Source organism: Suncus etruscus, chromosome 4 (genome assembly GCF_024139225.1).
Source record: "Suncus etruscus isolate mSunEtr1 chromosome 4, mSunEtr1.pri.cur, whole genome shotgun sequence".
Classification (NCBI taxonomy): domain Eukaryota; kingdom Metazoa; phylum Chordata; class Mammalia; order Eulipotyphla; family Soricidae; genus Suncus; species Suncus etruscus.
The window spans coordinates 54,645,010-54,669,161 of record NC_064851.1 but is presented as its reverse complement, the minus strand read 5'-3'; the positions used below and the strand labels follow the sequence as shown (position 1 = coordinate 54,669,161).

The 24,152-nt window shown below is 37.4% G+C and overlaps 1 protein-coding gene across 1 annotated transcript in view; it reads right to left on the bottom strand.

The window, feature by feature from the left end:
* The window catches only part of UBE3D (ubiquitin protein ligase E3D), a 137,470-nt gene that overhangs the window by 98,907 nt on the left and 14,411 nt on the right, over window positions 1-24,152 (bottom strand). Inside the window, exons 5-7 of the mRNA XM_049772319.1 lie at window positions 23,476-23,545; window positions 18,571-18,679; window positions 15,803-15,978 (exon numbers count right to left, since the gene is read on the bottom strand). Coding sequence (XP_049628276.1) covers window positions 15,803-15,978; window positions 18,571-18,679; window positions 23,476-23,545 — 355 coding nt within the window. The remainder of the gene's footprint in view (window positions 1-15,802; window positions 15,979-18,570; window positions 18,680-23,475; window positions 23,546-24,152) is intronic.

Sequence of the window (24,152 nt, the reverse complement as noted above, 5' to 3'; positions counted from 1 at the left end):
CAATGGTGATGGGGGTGTTTAGATATGCTACATCCTCTTCCTTCAACCGTGGAAGATTATAAGAGTCCAAGAATTTATCCATTTCTTCCAGGTTCTCATTTTTAGTGGCGTAGAGTTTTTCAAAGTAGTTTCTGATTACCCTTTGAATCTCTGTCATATCAGTAGTGATCTCTCCTTTTTCATTCCTGATACGAGTTATCAAGTTTCTCTCTCTCTCTTTCTTTGTTAGGTTTGCCAGTGGTCTATCAATCTTGTTTATTTTTTCAAAGAACCAACTTCTGCTTTCGTTGATCTTTCGGATTGTTTTTTTAGTTTCCACTTCGTTGATTTCTGCTCTCAGCTTTGTTATTTCCTTCTGTCTTCCTATTCTTGGGTCCTTTTGTTGAGCATTTTCTAGTTCTATTAGCTGTGTCATTAAGCTACTCAAGTAAGTTTCTTCTTCCTTCCTGATGTGTGCTTGCAAAGCTATAAATTTTCCTCTCAGTACTGCTTTTGCTGTGTTCCATAAGTTCTGATAGTTTGTGTCTTTATTGTCATTTGTTTCCAGGAACCTTTTGATTTCCTCCTTGATTTCATCTCGGACCCACTGGTTATTGAGCATGAGGCTGTTTAACTTCCAGGTGTTAAAGTGTTTCTTATGAGTCCCTTTGGAGTTCACAAATAATTTCAGAGCCTTGTGGTCAGCGAAGGTAGTCTGCAAAATTTCTATCCTCTTGATCTTATGGAGGTATGTTTTATGTGCCAGCATGTAGTCTATCCTGGAGAATGTCCCATGTACATTGGAGAAGAATGTGTATCCAGGTTTCTGGGGATGGAGTGTCCTATATATATCCACTAGGCCTCTTTCTTCCATTTCTCTCCTCAGGTCTAGTATATTCTTGTTGGGTTTCAGTCTGGTTGACCTATCCAGTGTTGACAAAGCCGTGTTAAGGTCCTCCACAATTATTGTGTTGTTGTTGATATTATTTTTCAGATTTGTCAACAGTTGTATTAAATATTTTGCTGGCCCCTCATTCGGTGCGTATATGTTTAGGAGAGTGAATTCTTCCTGCTCTACGTACCCCTTGATTAATATAAAATGTCCATCTTTGTCCCTTGCAACCTTCCTGAGTATAAAGTTTGCATTATCTGATAATTAGTATGGCCACTCCAGCTTTTTTATGGGTGTTGTTTGCTTGGATAATTTTTCTCCAGCCTTTTATTTTGAGTCTATGTTTGTTCTGACTATTCAGGTGCGTTTCTTGTAGGCAGCAGAAGGTTGGATTGAGTTTTTTGATCCATTTAGCCACTCTGTGTCTCTTAACTGGTGCATTTAGTCCATTGACGTTGAGAGAAAGAATTGTCCTGGGATTTAACGCCATCTTTTTTCGAAATTTGGTGTGTCTTTTGGGTAGTCTTGTCTTAGATTAGGTCTTTCAGTTTTTCTCTTAAGACTAGTTTTGTGTCTGTGAAGCCATGTATTCTTCCGTCAAACCGGAAAGTGAGTTTTGCTAGGTATAGTATTCTGGGTGAAGCATTCATTTCATTCAGTCTTGTCACAAAATCCCACCACTGCTTTCTGGCATTGAGTGTTTCTGGTGACAGGTCTGCTGTAAATCTCAGGGAAGCTTGCTTGAACGTGATTTCCCCTTTTGATCTTGCTGTTTTCAGAATTCTGTCTCTATTTGTGGGATTTGTCATTGTGACTAGCATGTGTCTTGGGGTGGTTTTTCTGGGGTCTCTTTTGGTTGGTACTCTTTGGGCATGCAGGATTTGATCACATATATTCTTTAGCTCTGGAAGTTTCTCTTTAATGATGTTCTTGACCGTTGATTCTTCCTGGAAATTTTCTTCCTGGGTCTTTGGGACTCCAATGATTCTTAAGTTGTTTCTGTTGATCTTATCATAGACTTCTATTTTCATCTGTTCCCATTCTTTGACTAATTTTTCCATTGTCTGCTCATTTGCTTTAAGTTTTTTGTCCAATCTCTCCTGCTGTATGGAATTGTTATGTATCTCATCTTCCACAGCACCAAGTCTATTCTCAGCTTCTGATACCCTGTCCCAGAACTTATCCATTTTGTCATTCACTTCGTTTACTGACTTTTTCAGTCCTGTTAGTTGACATGTTATTTCAGTTTGGAGTTTTGTGATTTCTGTCTTCATATTTTCTTGGTTCTTATTAGTGTTCTGTTCAACTCGATCCATGGTTTCTTAGAGTTCTTTGAGCATCTTCCATATTGCTAGTCTAAAGTCCTCATCTGAGAGGTTGATTAGTTAGTTGGTCATTATCTGGTCCTCAGAATTGTCATCTTCATTCTCTATGTCTGATGCTGGCCTGCATTGTTTCCCCATTGTCACACTTGTATTGTGGGTTTTTCTACGTGTTGTGGTGGTATTCATTGTCTATATGATGCAGGCAGCACACTCCTCTGGCTCCTCCCTTTCTGGATGGGCTGACTTGCCTCTAAGGGAGGGGAGTCCTCCATGGATGAAGCCTCACACTGGGTCAAATCTTAGGCCCGAGCATGCAACAGAGAAGACAGTCTGGAGAGAAATGTTTGCTTCTGTGAAATAGCGCCCTTCTTAGTGTGATTTTTCCTTCTTGTTGCAATGGTGTTCTTTCCGTAGAAAGAGTGCACGGCCGCTCCGCTTTGCTACGCGGCCGTGCTCCGCTGGAGCCTCTTTTTGCCCCACTCGCAAGAGTTTCACACAAGAGGACAGTAAACAGACATATACAGGTCACACTCACAGTTTTTCACAGTTGGGCCCCACTGGGCCAGTGTACTTATGTGGATTTTCCCCGCCTGGTGTCACACACAGGGAGCCGGCTTTTGCAAAGGCTTGCCAGTTTTCCTAGTAGCCACCTTTTGTATAATCAATTTAATAGATCACTTTCTTAAGTAATGGGGAACCTGAAACTCCACGTTTCCATCCACAACATGAAAAGATCAATGAGGAAAGGAGAGAGGTACCTATATGCAGTTGCAGATAGTGAGAGAAAAACAGGCAAATATCCAAGCTCATAAAAATGCCTGAAACTGGTAGATGAGGACCTAAGCAAATCTCCAAATCAATCAAAATACTTGAGTCCATTTAATGACAAACTAAAACAAATACTTCATACTTTAGCAAAAGAAATCAAGGCAAGAAAGGAACTCTCCTCCCATCAAAAGGCACAGAGTAGAGGGTTGGATCAGGAAATAAAACCCAACCACTAAAATTTCAGGAAAGAAACAGACTCAGTGTAAAAAGATGTAAAACAATTATACAAGCCACTGGAACAAAAATAAGCTGGCACAGCCATACTTATATCAGAACAAATTGCATTCAAACTCAAGAAAGTAATTAGAGGAAAGAATAGACACTACTAACTATTGATCAAGGTAACAATGACCAAAAAGTACTAACTAATCGACATATAAAAACCAAATATTGGGTCAGCAAAGTAACACTTTTGCTCACATCGATGAAAATGTGAATGTAGTGAAAGATTTCAACACACCACTCTCACCATTGAAAATCAATAGGCAGAACATCAGTAAGGATATAGTGCTTTAAACAGAATGGGACTGATAGGTTTATGTAAGGCCTTCCATCTTCAAACAGTTAAACATACATTTTTCTCTGGTGCATTCAGGACATTCTCTAATATAGATCACATTCTAGAACATAAGTCTAACTTACCAAAATTCACAGACATAAGAATCGCAGCAAGCATCTTTTCAGACCATAATGACACAAAAATAAAGATTGACTATAAAAAGAAGCTGTTCTCATAATTGGAGGTGGAAAAATGAATGGTACCAAGACCAGACAGTCTTATGTTCATTTGGTGAAAATAAAAAGTGATCAGACTTGAATATCAAATCCATAGTCAACAACAGTATTGATACTCAAACTAGAACAAGCTGTACAAGGGGGCAACAGTTGCACTAGCATTAAGGGGGTTAAGGAAGGAGATGTGGGATGCATGCTGGGAACAGAGGTTGAGGGAGGACCAAAAGGCATGCCTTAAATATTTGGAGAACTAAAATAATGAACCTGAACACGTTGAATAAAGGAAATAACAAAGACAAATAACAAATGACTAAAAACAGAAATAAATGATAAAGAAACAAAGATAGTCTTTACATAGTATTACAAAGAGTCTCCCTATACTATTGTTTGCACACAGAATCAATAAAACTAGGAGCTGAATTTTTGAAAAATAAACAAAACAAACCATTGGCAAGAATAACAGGGGAAAAAAGCGCTCAAATCAATCATAAAAGAAATAAAAATTACAACAGAACCCCCAGAAATCCAAGACACCATGAAAGCTTATTATAAACAAGCTAGTGAAACTAGAATAAATGGACAGATTTTTAGAAAAATATAATTGTTGCATGAAATAATTAACGATGGGGCTGGATGGTGGAGGATGCCATCCAGCCCACGTGGCTCTGCAACCTTCATGCAGTCGGCGAGTCCCAGGCCCAGGTGAAATCACTCACTCACAGTCAGGCGTCAGGAAGAATCATCTTTATTCAAGCCCTAGCCACCACGTGTGTGTGGCCTATTCATAACCTTTCAAGCACAACAATATTTTGCTAGCCCTGCATCTTATCTCCTGTTAGCCATCTTCCCTTTGGGCTCCATGCTGGTCAAAGACCAGAACACAGAAACCCAGAAGCCAGAGCGCACAGCAGCGCAGAAAGGGCAAAGAGCCAAAAGGCCCAATTCCCTTGATTCAAGCCTTATTTCACATTTCCCAGACCCCTCCCAGGAATGGGAGGGGCTCGCATGTAAAGTTACACCTATTATCCGGTTCCCAAGACCCCTCCCAGAAATGGGTGGGTCTTAGGGTCTCAAATAGGCACACCCACATATAATCTCCAAAACTACACGAGGAGGAAGAAGATAACCTAAATAGGTCTATCACAAGCACAGAAATTGAAAGAGTAAATTAAAATCTCCCCAAGAACAAAAGTCCAGGACCAGATGGTTTATGTTTGAGTTTTATTAAACTTTTAGAGAAGAATTACTGCCATTGAGCCTTAAATTCTTCCAATATGTTAATGAGATGAGAAACCTCCCTATTACATTCTCTGACTCTACCATTACACTGATGCCTAAAAAGTACCTATTGATACTACTAAGAGAAAAACAACAGTTCAATCTCACTGATGGACAATGAAAAAAAATCCTCATCAAAATCATAACAAAGGAAAACCAAGAGCACTTTAAAAAACTATATGTCAAGCATGTTTCATCCCAGAGGTGCAAAGATGCTTCTATATACAAATCAATCAACATCATATACCACATCACTTAAAGGAAAGAAGATATATACCATGTGATCATATCAATTAATGCAGAGAAAGCATTTGATGTGATCCAACACCATTCATGATTAAAACCCTCAGTGAAATAAGTATGGAAGGATTCCTCAAAAACCTGGAAATCGAGCTCCCATATGATCCAGCTATACCACTCCTAGGGATATACCCTAGGAACACAAAAATTCAATTCAAAAATCCCTTCCTCACCCCTATATTCACTGCAGCGCTACTTGCTCCAACCAGACTCTGGAAACAACCAAGAAGCCCTTCAACAAAAGAATGGCTAAAGAAACTGTGGTATGTATACACAATGGAATATTACGCAGCCATAAGGAGAGATGAGCTCATGAAATTTTCCTATATGTGGATGTACATGGAATCTTTTATGCTGACTGAAATAAGTGAGAGGGAGAGAGAAAGACAGAATAGTCTCATTCATCTATGAGTTTTAAGAAAAATTAAAGACATTATTGGAACAAGGCCCAGAGACAATAGAGTTAAGGGCTGGAAGAACAGGCTCACAATTTGAAGCTCACCGCAAAGAGTGGTGAATGCTGGTAGAGAAATAACTATATCAACAACTAGCGTGACAATGCTAAAGAATGAGAGAAGTAGAATGCCTGTCTCAAATATAGGCAGGGGCAGGAGGAGGGGGGCATTGGTGGTGGGAATGTTGCACTGGTGAAGGTGGATATTTTGTTTATGACTGAAACCCAACTACAATCATGCTTGTAATTATGGTGTTTAAATAAATATTTAATAAAAAAGTATAAAGCACCCAAGAGACACAAAATTATACAGAAATATAAAAAACTGGGAGGCATCTCATTGCTAAACTTGAAGTGGAACTACAAAGAAAAAGTAATCAAAACAGCATGGTTTTGGAACAAAGGCAGACTTTCAAATAATGAATCAGAACAGTATATCCAGTGACAAACCTCCAAGTATACAGTCAATTAATCTTTAACAAACGAGTCGAGAACATGAAATGGAATAAATATAGCCTCTTCCAAAAAATGATATTTGAACAAAGATAATCACACATGGCAACCGAGCATCATTAGGAGTGGTCCCTAAATACTACCAGGTATTTAGAAAAGGAAAAAACTTTTTTTTTTAAACAAAATGCATAACTTTGTACTATCTGGGTGGGGACTAGAGTATAGGGCATTGCTGGATCCAATCCCTAGCATTGGTACCACTGGTAAGTAAGTACCCTGAGTAGCACCAGGAATAAGCCCTGAGCACTGACAGGTATGACGAAAGAGAGAGAGAGAGAAAGAAAGAAAGAAAGGAAAGAAAGAAAGGAAAGAAAGAAAGAAAGAAAGAAAGAAAGAAAGAAAGAAAGAAAGAAAGAAAGAAAGAAAGAAAGAAAGAGAGAGAGAGAGAGAGAGAGAGAAAGAAAGAAAGAAAGAAAGAAAGAAAGAAAGAAAGAAAGAAAGAAAGAAAGAAAGAAAGAAAGAAAGAAAGAAAGAAAGAAAGAAAGAAAGAAAGAAAGAAAGAAAGAAAGAAAGAAAGAAAGAAAGAAAGAAAGAAAAAGAAAGAAAGAAAGAAAAGAAAGAAAAAGAGAAAAAGAGAGTCCAAAAAGAAAAAAAAGGGATAAATTACACTTCACATCCTAATAAGAGGAAAAAACTAATACTTTTTTTTTTTTAAATCATTATACAACTTTGGGCAAGAGTGATAGCACAGCAGTAGGACATTTTGCCTTGCATGTGGCCAAGCCGGGACAGATCAGGGTTAGATCCCCAGCATCCCATATGGTCTCCTCAGCCTGCCAGCAGTGATTTCTGAGTATAGAGCCAGAAGTTACGCCTGAGCACTGCTGGGTGTAGACAACAAAACAAAAACAAAAACAAAAACAAAAATCATTACACACCTTCAAATAAGCCAGTTATATCAAGATAGTGGGACTATTACTTAATCTGGTTTAAACATACATTTCTAGTACTAGTTTTATTAAGTAGCTAGCACTGATTAATTAATTAAGAGTTATTCAGTAATCAGGTAGTTTTCGTAAAGCTCAGATTTCAGTAGCAACTGATTGTTTTCAAATGTAAAAACAGAATTGTTACTTAACTTTTACCAATGAGTTAAACTATAAAATAGAATATGGTAATACTCCTTGAGCTATATTTTCATAGCTTACAAATAAACCTTTCACCAAAATATCTGACAAAAATATCTGCAAGAAAAATCTTGCAGAAAACAGTTAAGGAAAGAATAATTTTACTGATAAGAGTCATCTTTTTAAAAATCAAAAAAATAAAGGGGGGGGGCAAAAGCATAGCAATCTCTAACCAATTAATATTTATTTTTCTAAAGGCTTAAATGGAAACAAAACCAAACCAATTAGTTTCCTCTGAGCATTACCTGACATTTGGAATCTTCCCTAAAGTTTTTTTCACCAAGGTTCTAATTATCTATAAATCTGTCAAACACCTAACCTTGAGAGGCAGAGTTGTCTGGCATAATCAGTATGACTGTGGAAAATGAGAGGTACAAGTCAACCGAGCATTAATTAGTGTCACCTATGAAGTCCCATGTGCATCAATAAAAAATTAAGATCTGCATGTAAAATAAGTTGTAAGTCAAAAATCTTTCTAAAATTTTCTTGTGTTTCAATATATTTCTGTGCAAACATATAGAGTTTACATAAATATTTTAAGATGTTAAATACATCCTCTGACATTTATAGGTCATGTTCCTAAGGTAAAGAGATGGGATTTGTAATCTGTCTCTATAAAAACACCTACATTCTTTAGGGAACTTAAATAACATAGGGAAAGCTAAATTTTCCAATAAAAGTATGAGTGAAAAGCAAGTAAGAGAACTAGAGTAGTCAAGGACTTTCACCTTTTGATCACTTATATGAAACATGGACACTGCAGTAACATTTGACTATTGTGCATTCTTGGATGGATATCCAGTAGTTGCAATTCTTTATTTAGGCATCGGACATCTTTGATACAATGTTAGGAACCTAGCACAATGTACAGAGTCCAACATGGGAGGCTAACATCTAATGTAATATTACTAGACATTTTTGGTTTAAAACCATTCTAGATCTACTTGAATTCGATTCATTTCTAAGATTTATATTACCATTTGAGATGTATTTCATAGAATTGATAGATAAGAGAGCTCTTCAAAAATATTCATACCATTGATACCTTTTACATGGTCTCCTGGATATAGGAAGCCCAGGTCAGCTGGCTACTCCTTGAACCCAAAATATACTCCTATGGATCCAGGACCCATAATGCAGACTCTTATGTCATCTAGGTGCATCCAGGGCTCCAAATCCTCTCCCTACCCCATTGCCCTTGCAAGGCACATAATCTTTTCCTAGGTCTTCTGCACCATTTTCCCACCTCTCATAAGGGAACCCTAACCTTGCCAATGCTTATATATCTGCATGACAATTTATTCCCCTCAGTGCAACTAAGTATGCATTACTAGTTTTAATATCTTGCATCAAATACCTCCATAATAACCCTTTATTCAAACAGGATTATTGCTTAGTTTAATAAACATTGAAAATACCATAATAAGGGAATAAGTATGGTGAGCTACAATGAAGCTGAAAATCTCAGATAGTTAGAAAGTTGAAGCTTAAATCGTAACATACATACCTCTTTAAGAACAATGGAGAAATAAAGGAATTCATCTGTCTTGTAGGCAAGGACAGTAGTGTTGGCAAATCACCATGGTCAAATAAAGCTTAAGGCCTCATTAATGAGGAATTGAAATCAATGCTCCATGTAGTAGCCATGGAAATAAGGCAATCATTAGAAGAACAAATTTAACAAACCAAAGAGGAACTGATCTAGGGTATTAAATATTCCATAAAATTGGAAGTGAATGAATCAAAAAAATACAATAGGAAGACATATCAAGAGAATTCAATGTACAGGAGACAGTATCAGTGACTTCAGAGCTTAGGGAGAAGAAAAGTAATCCAGGTGGGAAGAAAGTAGCTGAGAAAGAGAATTAATCAGGGAACAAGAGTTGGGGCTTCAGTTATACTGGTAAAGTAGGAGAATAATATAGCTATACATCAAAAATATAGACTCAAAAACACTGAAAGCATAAGATTTTAGCTGCAATCACCAAACTTTGTAATGTGCCTGTCAAGGCAGGGGACAGAGTAGTAGTAGAGGAGGGATGATGAAGTAAGGCAGTGCTTCTCAATTATTTTCTGTCATGCCCCCCTAAGAAGAAAACATTTTTGCGCCCCACCCCCGCGCAAGTGTAAATAGTATCTTTATTAAAAATAACTTTATTTATTTTTGCAAAACAAAAATATGTAAAATAATTTGAGCTGATTTTTTAATCAGAGGTGATGTCTGGATTAATGGCTACAATGAGCACATTTTGCAATGCATAGCTTTTCGAAGCAGGGTTTGAAGCAGGACACAGCAACTCTCAGCTCCAGAGACATACAGAGACATAAGCACGGGGCTTAGCTGTCACGCCTCCATAAATTTTTAGGGGAATTCAGCCCACCAGATGTATCCTTAGATTTTCCTGGTGGGGTAAACTGAAATATCCCCCACGGGATTCCTCAAAAGGCCCGCTGTGGACGCCTTTTTTCCCTGCATGGATGGTTGAGGAATTTCGTTAGAGATGCTTGGCATTGCATTTTTAGTTATTTGACTATCTATCCTTTATAAATCTCAATGGAAAAAACGTGGTCTCTATTAAATAAATGGCTAAAGAAAATTCCACCACCAAAAGATTACAATAAAACCCCTTATAGGACCTTATAAGATTTTTCTTTCTTGCAGCTGAAGTTCTGGGGCAAATTGAAGTTAAATTGATAAAAACTATTTGCTTCGTTAAGATAATTAATACCTTTAACACCTGAGACTGGTTTACCCTTATATAAACCACTGTCTCGAGAATAAAGTATCACACTCCTGCCGGACGGTGTGTTGACCCCACATACTCTGTGTGTGTGGTTATTATTATTTCAAAATTATCCCATTCGTCCGCTCGTGCTCCTGCTTTCTTCTCGTGAGGACTTCACCCCTACTACAGCTGCTGAGACGCATGACGCCTGCAGCACTTAGCTTGTTATGACAGTGTTTGCCAAGGTCAAACGTGCCCCCCTTTACAAAGCCAAGCGCCCCATTATTTGAGAAGCACTGGAGTAAGGGAACAATGGGTGCTGGGTGTTGACAATTGGGACTGGTGTTGAAATATGATATGCTTTGTTAATCACAGCTCTTTAATTAAATTAGTTTTTAAAAATCATACCATAGGGGCTGGAACAGTGGCACAAGCGGTAAGGCATCTGCCTTGCCCGTCCTAGCCTAGGACAAACCAGCTTGATTCCCTGGCATCCCATATGGTATTCCAAGCCAGGAGTAATTTCTGAGCGCATAACCAGGAGAAATACCTGAGCATCATCAGGTGTGGCCCCAAAATCAAAAATAATAATAATAATACCATAGACTCTAGAGATAGTATAGTAGATAGAGTGTATGTCTTAAACATGGCATATGTGGGTTCTATTCTTGGTATATGATCTCAAGTACCATAAAGAATGTGGGATGAAGTGATAGCCACACCTTTTTAACTGGGGAGGCTATGGTTCAGCACTCACCAACCCTCTGCATTCAGTGGAAATCTCACAATTCTGTGTGAACCCCACAGTGGCTCCTAAAAAAATGTAAAATTAAAGGCACTAGTAGATTTGGTAGAGGAACAACTTAAACTGGGACATATTAAAATCTCATTTTCAGAATGGAAGTCTTCTGTTTTTGTTATACAAAAGAAGTCTGTTTGGGGCTGGAGTGGTGGCACTAGAGGTAAGGTGTCTACCTTGCAAGCACTAGCCAAGGAAGGACCGCTGTTTGATTCCCCCGGCGTCCCATATGGTCCCCCCAAGCCAGGGGTAATTTCTGAGTGCTTAGCCAAGAGTAACCCCTGAGCACCAAACCCCCCCCCCCAAAAAAAAAACAAACAAAAGAAGTCTGTCAAATGGCAGCTGTTCATTGACCTAAGAAATGTTAATTCTACAATGATTCTTTTTTTTTTTTTCCAGGATTTTGGGCCATACCTGGTGACACTCAGGGGTTACTCCTGGCTATGTGCTCAGAAATCACTCCTGGTTCGGGGGACCATATGGAACTGCAGTCTGTCCTGGGTCAGCAGTGTGCAAGGCAAATGCCCTACCACTGCGCCACCACTCCGGCCCCTCTACAGTGATTCTTATAGATTCCTAGCAAGCCAGGCTCCCTGCCCTAAAGCTATTCCTAAACACTGGCTTCTGTTTGTAATAGACTTAAATGACTGTTTTTAAAACATACCCACACGTGAGTGGACTTTAAACGCTTTGCATTCCCCATTCTCTCTTATAAAACTAAACACCCTTATGTACATTCCAATGGACTATTTTACCTGAATGACCGATTGTGTCAAAATTTCACTGATGTGCTTTTATGCCCTACTTGTACAAGATTTCCCCCATGTTAATATTATTCATTGTATAGATGATATCTTGCTAGATGCTCTAATGACAGGGAGCTTAAGAGGATATATTAGGATGTGATAACATGCTTGCTGGTAGCTGGTTTATAGGTTGACACTCCTCAAATTCATCTGGAACAATAAGTGGCCAATAGCTACCACAACCCTAGGAAAAAAGATGGGAGGCATCACTTTCCCCAACTTTAAATTGTACTACAAAGCAATAATCATTAAAAGAATATGGTTCCGGGGCCGGGAAGGTGGCGCTAGAGGTAAGGTATCTGCCTTACAAGCGCTAGCGTAGGACGGACCGCGGTTCAATCCCCCGGCGTCCCATATGGTCTCCCCAAGCCAGGGGCGATTTCTGAGCTCATAGCCAGGAGTAACCCCTGAGCGTCAAACGGGTGTGGCCCAAAAACCAAAAAAAAAAAAAAAAAAAAAAAGAATATGGTTCCATAATAAAAATAGATGCTAAGATCAACAGAATAGACTTGAACATTCAGAGAATAACCCCCATTCATAAAATTAACTAATCTTTGATAAAGATTCAAGAAATGAAAAATGGAGCCAGGAAAGCCTCTTTTAACATGTGGTGTTGGGAGATGCAAAAAGCAAATTCGAACTTCTATTTAACACCATACACAAAAGTCAAATCATAATGGATTAAAGACCTTGATATCAGACCTGAAACTATAAGGTATATAGAAGAAAATGTAGGTAAAACATTCCTTGACATTGAAACTAAGGGCATCTTCAAGGAGGAAACACCACTGACCAACAAGTGCAAGCAGAGATAAACAAATAAAATTACATTAAGCTGAAAATTTTCTGCACTTCAAAGGTATCAATTAGTAGGGTAAAAAGGTCACCCAAGAATGGGAGAAACTAGTCACTCAACACCCATCAGGTAAGGGACGAATATCTACAATATACAAGGTACTGACAGAACTTAACAAGAATAAAACATCTAACCCTATCAAAAAATGGGGAGAACAAATGGACATTTTCTCAAAGAAGAAATACAGATGGTGAAAAGGCACATGAAAAATGCTCCACATCCCTAATCATTAGGGAGATGCAAATCAAAATACAGCATCATATCATGCCCCAGATATTGGCACACATCACAAAGAACAAGAACAACCACTGCTGGTAAGGATGTGGGAAGAAAAGAACTCTCATTCATTGCTAGTGGAAATGCCATCTAGTCCAGCCTTTTGGAAAACAATATGGATATTCCTTAAAAAATTGGACATTGAGTTCCCATATGATCCAACAATACCACTCCAAGGGACATATCTAGGACCACAAAACCACATTAAATTAATGCTCTCTGCACTCCTATGATCATAACAGCACTGTTTACAATAGCCAGAATCTGGACACAAATCAGGTGCCCAACAACAAAACAAATATGTGGCTAAAGAAACTGTTACATCTATACAATGAAATACTATGCAGCTATTGAATGGTTTCAATGAAGATCTGAATAAAGCTGATGGGCAGAAAAGAGAGTATGATGATCAGTGATTTGAAAGTTGTAGAACATTTTGGCACAGACAGAGCAGCTTAATGAGCCTATTATAGTTATTCTTTCTAGGGTCAGTTCAAATCCAGTCCAGAGCCTGACCAGGTGTCAGACATTTAAGACTTTTATGCATCTATCTCTACCAGCTACTTTAAAAAATATAACTTATTTTCTGTTTCGAATCACTATGGTGGGCTAGACAGCAGCCATTACACTGCCTTTTGTAAAAATGCAGCAAAACAACGAGGGTTTAAGTTTGATGATCATAAAATTTGCAATATCCTCACTTCTGTGAAATCCTCATCACTTTATAATCCTTTTATATTTCTGTGGGATCAAGAGCAATGGATAATAGCTGTATAAGACAAAGAAGGTTATCAAGCTGAAAAATTATCTTTTAATAGATGGCTGTAATACTACTCTAATGTTTTTGTTCACAGAAATCTATGGAAAGGCATTTGAATGGTAATGGCCCAATTTACAGTGCGCATTATAAGAATTTTATAGCAATTTATTTTCAATTTTTATATATCTACAAAAATGTTCTAAGGTTTTTTTTCTTTACAGAAATCTACGGGAAATTAAAGGCTTTAGACTCGTGCTACAGAGCTCCGTGCCCTTAATACTTATTACAATTCTCTTTTAGGATGTTTAGCAACTTATGAAGAAAACATTTGTGATATGCTTAAGACAGGATATAGAAAAGCTGACTAGTTTGAGAATGATATATGCACAATCTAAATTTGATGCTTTTAAAGACAAGTCTACTCTCACTAGCTGTGACTCCTAGCAATTAGCTATTACAGTAACTGGCTTAAAATATTCTTTCCACCTTACTTGCCAGCATTATATTTATGAAGCACTTTGAATCATTCCTATTTACCACCTAGATGGGTCAGTTTTATAGCTATAACATATTGATCAATCAACTATGTATGTGTGTGGTGGCCACTTTTATGTTAGCCTAATGTCCATCTGTGTCATACATAATGTCCGTATATGTTGTAAGCCCTTCTATTTTCCCACATCCCCGATTGCCACTCAGCAAAACATTTTCTATTATTTACCTCTGTTCACTTATCCTGGATTTAAACCCCTCTATCCCTACAGTTCAACAACCCTTGTGCCTGGAACACCACCATTACACTGCCATATACCGACAGTCCCCTCTCCCACATCCTTTCAACCTCTCAGTACCATGGACTGCTGCTCACGACCAGAATCTACTTTTCAAGTGGGCCCTGGCTCAGGGACTAATCTGGGAGTATAATTCAGCCCAACAGCTGCAAGACATTTCTACCACCTCCCTGACTACTCAACTTATTAGCTGATGCAGTAATATAGATGCTCAGGGGTTACTCCTGGCTATGCACTCAGAAATCGTTCCTGGCTCTGGGGACCATATGGTATGCTGGGGGATCGAACCACGGTCCGTGCTAAGCTAGCGCAGCCTTACCACTTGCGGCCCCAAGTGTAATATTTTTAATGCTTTTTACATCCCAGAAAAAGATCAGGATTTCTCTGTTTCTATTACAAATTCAATCAAATCCATTTTAACAGTGTACGGTGAGTATGAACTTCCAATTTTTTACATATGAACACTTTCTGTTACTTCTGCTGGAAATGCTCTTCTGTAAGATATGCCACACTTTTTCATTTCCTTGACTTTTTCAGTTAAGTATCATCTCATCTGAGGAACTTTAAGTTTTTAATATAAAATGACAACATGGAACACACATCCTAGCACATACCAATTAACTAGCTTTACATTCTCCCAAAGTAATTTAAGACCTGCATTTTAAGATCTTTATCTTTAAAATGCAGGTCATAATTGTAGCTGTTGTACAGGGTTGTCATAAGTTTTAAATAAAGAAATCCTCAGGAAAGTGCATGATTCACAGTACGAGCCATATATATCTTTGATTTCTTTATATACATTTCAGGGACTATATTTTGTTCAGAACTGTATCCTGGTTAGAAAGTTAGAAAGTGTGTATCAGCAAATATTCTTAGTTGCTGAAGCCTGATTTAACACTCCAACCATATGTACAGACTGTTGAGACTACAATAAAAAGACAATTATTTTCAGTAAAAGCAAGCTTTCTGCACATTAGCATGAGTCATTTATAATAATTCAATCTATTTTGAAAGCATATTTAGCAGTACAACTTCTACAGGCTTCTTAGGAAGTTGTACAGAATTTAATTCACTTCTTTCTCTCTCTTTCTCATTTTTGGGCCGTTCCCAAGTGTGCTCAGGTTTACTCAGGCCTGAGAGTACTCAAGGAACAATATGTAGTGCCAGAGATGAAACCTAGATTAGCGACATTCAATGCAAGCACTTATCTGCTACACTAAATCTCTAGCTCCAATTATAAACCAAAATGTGGAATGGGAAAACAAAGCTATAATTTACTTTTCATTTCTGCTTTTAACACCAAGGAGGCAACAGAAACTAAGCTATAATGGGTTGAGAAAACAAAACCATATCTTACTTTTCATTCCTATTTTTGATGCACGGCACATAGAGGACCTTGACAGTACTACAAGGGGAACCAGCATCTGCTTTCAGTAGATCTTCCAACAGGGGAAATTTCTGTATACTTCTTTGTATCTTTCTGGAATTCTTCAAAGAGTCAATCACCAGACTATCACAGTTTAAGAGCCATAGCTAAAGAAAAGAAGAGAAAAGTTCAGTATGAGAATATTACAACCCCATCTGAGTCTCATAGCATATTAAAACACCAACACAAAACTATCAAAATACATAAAAAAAAACAAACAGGAAAATTACATATGGCATTTCTTCCCCACATCACTTTATCTGTCACCAGTGATGTCAAATTATAATAGGTACATTATCCTGAATTTTTAAAACATAAAATATTACATTGGATTAGCCCACTTTCCAAGAAACTGCTACAGAATTGCAAGAGGAGAAATTTGAATGACCTCCAAAAATCCAAACTATAAACAAAAAACAGAAGGCTAGCTACAAAGCTACAAATATCCTCAATGTCCTTCCTTCCTTTTAGCATCTATGTTTACATACTAGCTTGTCATTCCCTGAAGTTATTTTTGACCTACCTTGAACACCTAAATCATGACTTTCTTTTGCACACTTGTTCTTTTTGTTACTGTTCAAGATTTCCTTCACCCAGCAGTGCTCAGGGCTTATTCCTGGTTTTGTGCTCAGAGATCACTCCTAACAGACCCAGCATATCGAATGATGGGAATCGAACCTGGGTTGGCACATGTGAGGCAAGTGCCCTGCCCACTGTACTATTTCTCTAGTCCCAGAACTTAATATATATCTACAGGTTAAATAATATAGCAATGGAAGAAGTCATATTGGTTGGGTTCTCATTCATACAATCTCACATACAAATCTCAAATTCTTTTCTGCAACTTTTGGGGCACACCTGACAGTGTGACAGTGTCCAGAGGCTACTTTTGCTTCTTTTGCTGGGAGTTGCTAAAGGTGGTGCTTGGGACAGAACTGCATGTAACTATATTAGCCCTGTACAAATCTCTCTTGCTCCAATATTACTTTTTTTTTTTTTTTTTGCAGCATAGTTTTGGCCTAAATATTTCTTTTTTTTTTTCCTTTTATAAATTTTTTTTTAACACCACCCATCACCAGTGCAACATTCCCATCACCAATATCTCTCCAATATTACTTTTAAGGGACATTCACTGTAGTGCCTACTGTGTGTTATGGGCCTTACCTTTGAGAGCTTGTGGCTTACAGGGTTGTATCAGGCAGTGCTTGTGGGTATCAGGAGCCTATAATCAAACTCAGGACCTCACAACTTCCTGGCGCAAGATTATTCTTAGTAAAAGTAGTATGACCAGATACACATGGCACATGTCAGGGATGATTCTACTAACTGCAGAGTTTATTCTTCAAGCCCTGCCACTACTTCTTAGATATATCTTAATATTAAGATCTTACTCCAATATTCACTAGCACTATTTATACTAGTAAAAACATATAAAGAATGTCAACAACCATGAGAATGAATACATGAATAAAGAAAAAAAAGGTACATGTCCACAGAATTGTGTAAAGATAATATGATACATAAACACACAATGTGGTTTACCCTGAAGATATGTCTAGGGAAACAAGCCAGAGGGAAAAAGAGTATATATATTTCCACTTACATGAGACTTCTAAAATAATATATTTTATAGAAACAGAAAAGTACAAAAAAAGTGTCTGTCAGGAGCTGAAGGAGCCAAAACTGGGAAGTTATTCATCAAAGATATTAAGTTTCAGTTAGGAAAAAATACCCCAAATCTAAAAATCTGCTGTATAATACAGTGGATGGAAAGTTTCAAATGCTGGCAAATCATTGGCTTTGATTACAAACTAAAAACGCCAACTAGAGGAAAAGGATGTCAGAAGATGATGAAGTGCTCAGAAGGTAATATAATATTGCTACTTCTGAACACTTTGTTGAAGGTGAAATGAGGTAACTTTATAAATGTCAGGGCAGATAGATAGTATAGCAGGTAGGGTTCCTGCCATGCACGTGGCCAACTCAGTTCAATTTGTCATTCCATACGGTCTCCAAGCCCATTAGGTACGATCCCTGAGTGCAGAGCCAGTAATAACCCATGAACACTGTCAACACTCAACAAAACAACCAACTTTGTACATGCCAATCATAAATATCAACACTATTATACACATGTGACTCAAATTACAATAATTTTAATCATTTTTAAAGGTTTATAAAGGTAGAATGAGATAAGAAGGGGGCATATCTTGGTGGAGGGATGCTGACACAGGTTATAGGTATGCGGAATTGGAACATAATTTACTTATTAATGATACTGTAAATCATAGTGCAAAGTGTAAAAATATTATGTTGGACATAAAAAATCTGTAAATTTTACTAGTGTTCTTAACACATACATGTATGTATACAACACATACAAAACAGAGTTATAGAGCCTATTTTATATATAAAAATATATCAAGTGTAAAATAAAAGTGAATACGATAGAACAGGTGAACAAGACTTTAAAAGTTAAAAACCTCAGTGGTATAAAAATTGAATTTCCATTTTTCTCCACAGCCCCAGCATCATAAACTAACAAGTTAAAGCACCTTAAACACTTGAGAATTTGTTAAATTAACAGACTTGATTTCTAAATTATGCTTTCATTATAAACCTAATTTTTTATCTCAAGTTCTAGAACTGAGAACTTTCTGAGGCCCTTGATCAAACAGTTCGATGAAGTAATTACTTACCAAGATGTATACTTTGCCATCATGGCCTTGAATAGTAAATCTGAAAGTGCTTCTCGAAGAAGTGAGTTCCACCAAAATCCGGGCAATAACACTCTGGACAAACTGAGACCTGTTTCAATAGAAACCAGTTTATACAATATGCTCTCATTAATACAACCGGCAATATTGGGCTAGACTTTTCAGTGTTTTGTTGTGTTCTTTTTTTTTTTGTTTGTTTGTTTATGAACCAGAACTGGTAGTATTTAGGGATTACTCCTGGCTCTACACTTAGCAATTACTCCTCATAGGCACAAGGGTATCATATGGAATGCTGGGCATATGAAAGTAAAATGCCCTATTTGCTATATGATCTCTCCAGGCCCCATGTAAAATGTTCCAGTATTCTGATTACTTATTTCTTCCCAACCTTTGATAATGTGAATACTAATAGATTCATATATTTGCATGTTCCATTCTTCTTTATATCTAATCTTTCATCATTAAAATTTTTTTCAGAACTAACCTTTCTCCATAAATAAGGAAACTTGTGTTAGACAACAAATTATTCTATTTATACTCCTACATATTAAAATGAAGTTACATTTAAAAAGTGTGGTAAGACAAAAGTTATAGGATGGCCTTCCCAGAGTTGATCCTCTGGCACCACATATGGTCCCATAAGCTTTGCCATGAGAGATCCCTGAAAGCAGAGCCAGGAAACACTGAACACCACCAGGTTTCCAGATGTGATTCAATTATGAAAACAACAAACAAACCAAAAACAGTGGAAATTTTCTCCTGAATATTTAAAAACATTGTCTACATAATTTGTATTCCTTAGTAAATTCCGACTCTCAGAGAAAAAAAAGAAAAATATTCAAAAAATTATTAACAGAGGAAGTAGTGTCCGGTAGCCAGATAGAAAAGCATCTTTAGAGACTACCAGAGAAAAAACATGGAAGAGGTGGTGGCCTGAGGAGGTAGTTTTGAGGCAGTAAAGAGAGATGCAGGACCTGGCAATCTCCATCAAGAAGATGCAAATCAAAGTATCAATGAAGTATCAACTCATACCATAGAGACTGTCACACTTCACAAAAAAACAAGAACCAGTGCTGGCATGGATGCTAGGATAAATGGACTCTCATTCACAGCTGCTGGGAATATAGACTGATTCAACCTTTCTGGAAAATAATATAGAGATTGCTAAAAAAAAAAACCAAAAAACTAGAAATTGAGCTTCCTTATGATCCAGCAATACCTCTACTAGGGATATACCCTACAAACATAAAAACGCAATACAAAAATGCCTTCTATACTTCTATGTTCATAGCAGGACTATATAAAATATCTATAATCTAGAAGCAACCCAGATACCTAACAAAATATGAGTAGTTAAAGAAACAGTCATACATCTATACAATCCATGTACAATGGATGCAGCTGTTAAGATAAAGTTATGAATTTGGCTTATTCATAGATAGAATGGATATCAGTGAAATGAGTCAGAGGAAGAGGGGTTAACAGAATAATTATCTGTGGGATATATATATATATAAAAAAAAAGAGAGTGTGTAATCCAGAGACAACAGAGATGAGGATTAAGAAGACCAGTCCGGGCCCGGAGAGATAGCACAGCGGCATTTGCCTTGCAAGCAGCCTATCCAGGACCAAAGGTGGTTGGTTCGAATCCCGGTGTCCCATATGGTCCCCCGTGCCTGCCAGGAGCTATTTCTGAGCCAGGAGTAACCCCTGAGCATCGCCGGGTGTGGCCCAAAAACCAAAAACCAAAAAAAAAAAAAAAAAAAAGAAGACCAGTCCATGGTTTGAAGCTTATCACAAAGAATGGAGAGTGCAGTTAGAGAATGGTCTACTATAAAAGTGACATACATGGCATCTTCATTAATAACAGTGTCAAAAAAGGAGAGGGAGAGGGAGAGGGAGAGGGAGAGGGAGAGAGGAAGAGAGGGAGGGAGAGGGAGGGAGAGGGAGGGAGAGAGGGAGGGAGGGAGGGAGGGAGGGAGAGAGAGAGAGAGAGAGAGAGAGAGAGAGAGAGAGAGAGAGAGAGAGAGAGAGAGAGAGAGAGAGAGAGAGAGAGAGAGAATGCTGCCCAAGAAGCAAGCGGGGAAGGTGATATCGACATCGGGGAGGGTAAGTGGGAAACTGTTGACAGTAGTGGCAGGGAATGTTCCCAGGTGAAGGTTATTGTATACTGTATGACTAAAACTCAATATGAATGATTTTATCTGTGAAAAAACACCCTGCAGCATAAACAACCTTGTAACTATGGTGTTTAAATTAAAAGAAAAAAATCTCCTCACATAAAATCAAGTAACTCAGAATCAGCTTAGCTAAAGAGGTAAAAGAGCCATACATAGAAAACTACAAAACACTACTTCAAGAAATAAGAGTACATAAGGAAATGGAAACATATCCGGTTTATAAATTGGGGGATTAGCAACATTAAAATTAAAATGACAATATACCCCAAAGCATTGAGTATAGTTAAAGCAGTGCCTATAAAGATAGCCATAAAATTTTTCGAAGAAATAGAGCTAATGCTCCTGAATTTCATATGGAAGAATAAACCTCTATAAATAGCTAAAACAGTCCTTGGGGAAAAGAAGATTGTGGACATTACCTTTCCCAACATCAAAGTGTATTACAAAGCAGTAATATTTAAAACACCATGGTATGAGAATAAAAGAGAGACCCTCAGATATGTATAATAAAACTGAACATACTGAGACAGATCTCCAGGCATATGATAAGCTAATTTTGACAAAAGAGAAAAAAGTACAGCAAAGTGAAATGTAGCAAGGAAATCTTCTGCAACAAGTGATGCTGGAAGTCTGATCAAATTCGTACAAGAAACATACCTCAGACCTCTTCTTGATTTACGCATAAAACTCAAACCTAAATAAAGACCTTGATATCAGACCTAAAACCATAAGGTACATAGAAAAAACATATGAAATACTCTCCATGACATTGAAGCTAATGGTATCTTCAAAAAAGAAAGACTATTGACAAAAAAAAAAAAAAAAGTGGAAGCAAAGAAAACAATTAGGATTGGATGAAATTAAGAAGTTTCTGCACCTTAAAGGAAACAATGATCAGGTTATAAAGACTGCCCACAGAAGGGGAGAAACTACTCAATACCCATGTGAAATGATATTAATATCTAAAATACGTAAGGCATAGTAGAGCTTAATTAGAAAAAATAAACACCTAACCCCATCCAAAAATAAAGAGAGAAGAGGTAAATCGACATTTCCTCAAAGAAGAAATACAGATGGTCAAAAGGCACAAGAAAAAAATGCTCCACATCATTAATCATCTGGGAGATGAAAATCAAAACAACAATGAGGCATCACCTCATACCAGAGACTGACACACTTCACAAAGAACAAGAACTCTTTTGGGTGTAGTGAAAATGGGAGAGAAGAGGACTCTAATTCACTGGACATTCCTAAAACTAGATTAGAAACTGAGTTGCCTTATGACCTAGTAATACAAACACTGGAAATACAATTTAGAATCCTTTCCCCCAAAATGCAGAAAAAGCATCTGGATTCCTATGTTCATTGCAGCACTATTCATAATAGCCAGAATCTGGAAAAACCCAAGTTTGTGCAGATAAGTGAATAAAAAAAAAATCATAGTACATCTACACAGTGGGATACTACACAGATGTTAGGGAAAATAAAGTCATGAAATTTGCTCACACATGGATAGATACCTTGGAGAATATTATGCTGAGAGAAATGAGTCAGAGGGATAGGAAAGACATAGAATGACTGCACTCATTTGTGGAATATTAAAAAAAGAAATTGTAAAAAAGTCTAAAGACAAAGATGATGACCAAGTGGCACATATCAGGAAGCTTGCCATAAAGAGCAGTGGAGTAGTTAGGGCAGAGAAGGGATCACACTGACAGTAATCGTTGGAAATAATCATTCTGGACAAGAATTGGGTGCTGAAAGAAGATAAAGTGATATTGATGACACCCTTTCAATAATCATACTGTAAACCACAGTGTTTATAAAGAGAAAAAAGAGAGTAAGATGAAAAAATGTCTGCCATTTACAAAGGGGGAGGGCAGGAAGCAAATACTAGACATTGGTGGCAAGAAATGCACACTGGTGAAGGGATGAACGCTGTCTGATTAAAACTCAAAAAAGACTTTGTAAGTCTATTTCATGGTGATTCAATTAAAACTGTAATAAATAAAAATAATTAAAAAATAAAACCAATTGATGTTTCAAAATTTAAATATATCAAATTAAAATGAGAAATGAGATCAAGGTGCTTGCCTAGTACAAGGCCTCGGTGGATCCCTCCAGCCTCCATACCACATGATCCTTTGAGTACTGCCAGGAGTGATACCTCCACTCAAAGCCAGGAATATTCACTAAACACCACTGGTTGTGACCCTAACATCAATAAACAAATACCAAATAAATAGATAAAATGAGAAAGTGATTTTTTTTAATTTCTATTAAGTTATAAGGTTATAACTATTTAAAACAATGAGACAAAATCATAAAATTTTGTTATAAGAACTGTCTGCCTATAGTATTATTTAATCAAACTAATATGAAGTCAGCAAGTCTTTATATGTATAGTTAATTCAAATACATAGAAGCTTCTCTTTTTGTTTTCGATTATTTTTTTCAGGAGGGGGGTCACACAGTAATAATAAGGAGTTATTCCTGAGTCCGCACTATATGGGTGCCAGGGATGGAATCTGGGGCCAGCCACATGCACGGCAGTGCCATATAAGCTATACTATTGTTCTGTCCCCCACAGAAGCCTTTCTCAAAGACTTTTCTTTTAAACAGAAGCATAAATAAAAGTGTATTTCCAAATAATAAACTTTATTCTTCTTTAACCAGAAATTGAAGTTGCAAACTAAATTTATTTTACCTTGGTATGATGGAAAAATCTCTCTCAGACGGCTGAATGATTATCTCTGTCATATAAAATCTAGTAGTTTCTAGAACCAAAAGAATATTGGTCTCAAATTATGGCATTTCAAAGTAAATGTTCACTGTAATGGTAAAATTAACATTTTAGCATTAACATTCCTAATATACTGATTTTAGTACTAACAAATTATTAGACATTTTCATAACTATTAATACTTAGTAAAAACTTTCTAAAAATGACTGTTTAAGACACTATTGTTCAACCTTTTATTGTCTGTCCTACAGTGAGTAATTCTTTTTGTTTGTTTTTGTTGGAGGGTAGGAATTGTGAAGGCTGGGGCACACCTAGCTGGTACTCAGGCACTTTCCTGGATGTGCTCAGGGATTTTCTTTAGTGCTCAGGAATCTTCTGGCAGTTCTCAGGGGCCCATGTGGGCTTCTGGGGATTAAACTGGGGTTTACCTCTACAAAGGTCCAGCTCACGACGTGAAGCTCACCACAAAGAGTGGTTACTGCAGTTAGAGAAATAACTACACTGAGAACTATCATAACAAGGTGAATGAATGAGGGAAACGGAAAAGCTTCTAGAGTATGGGTGGGGGTAGGGTAGGGATAAGGGAAGAGGAACATTGTGGTGGGAATGTTGCAAAGGTGAAGGGGGATGTTCTTAATATG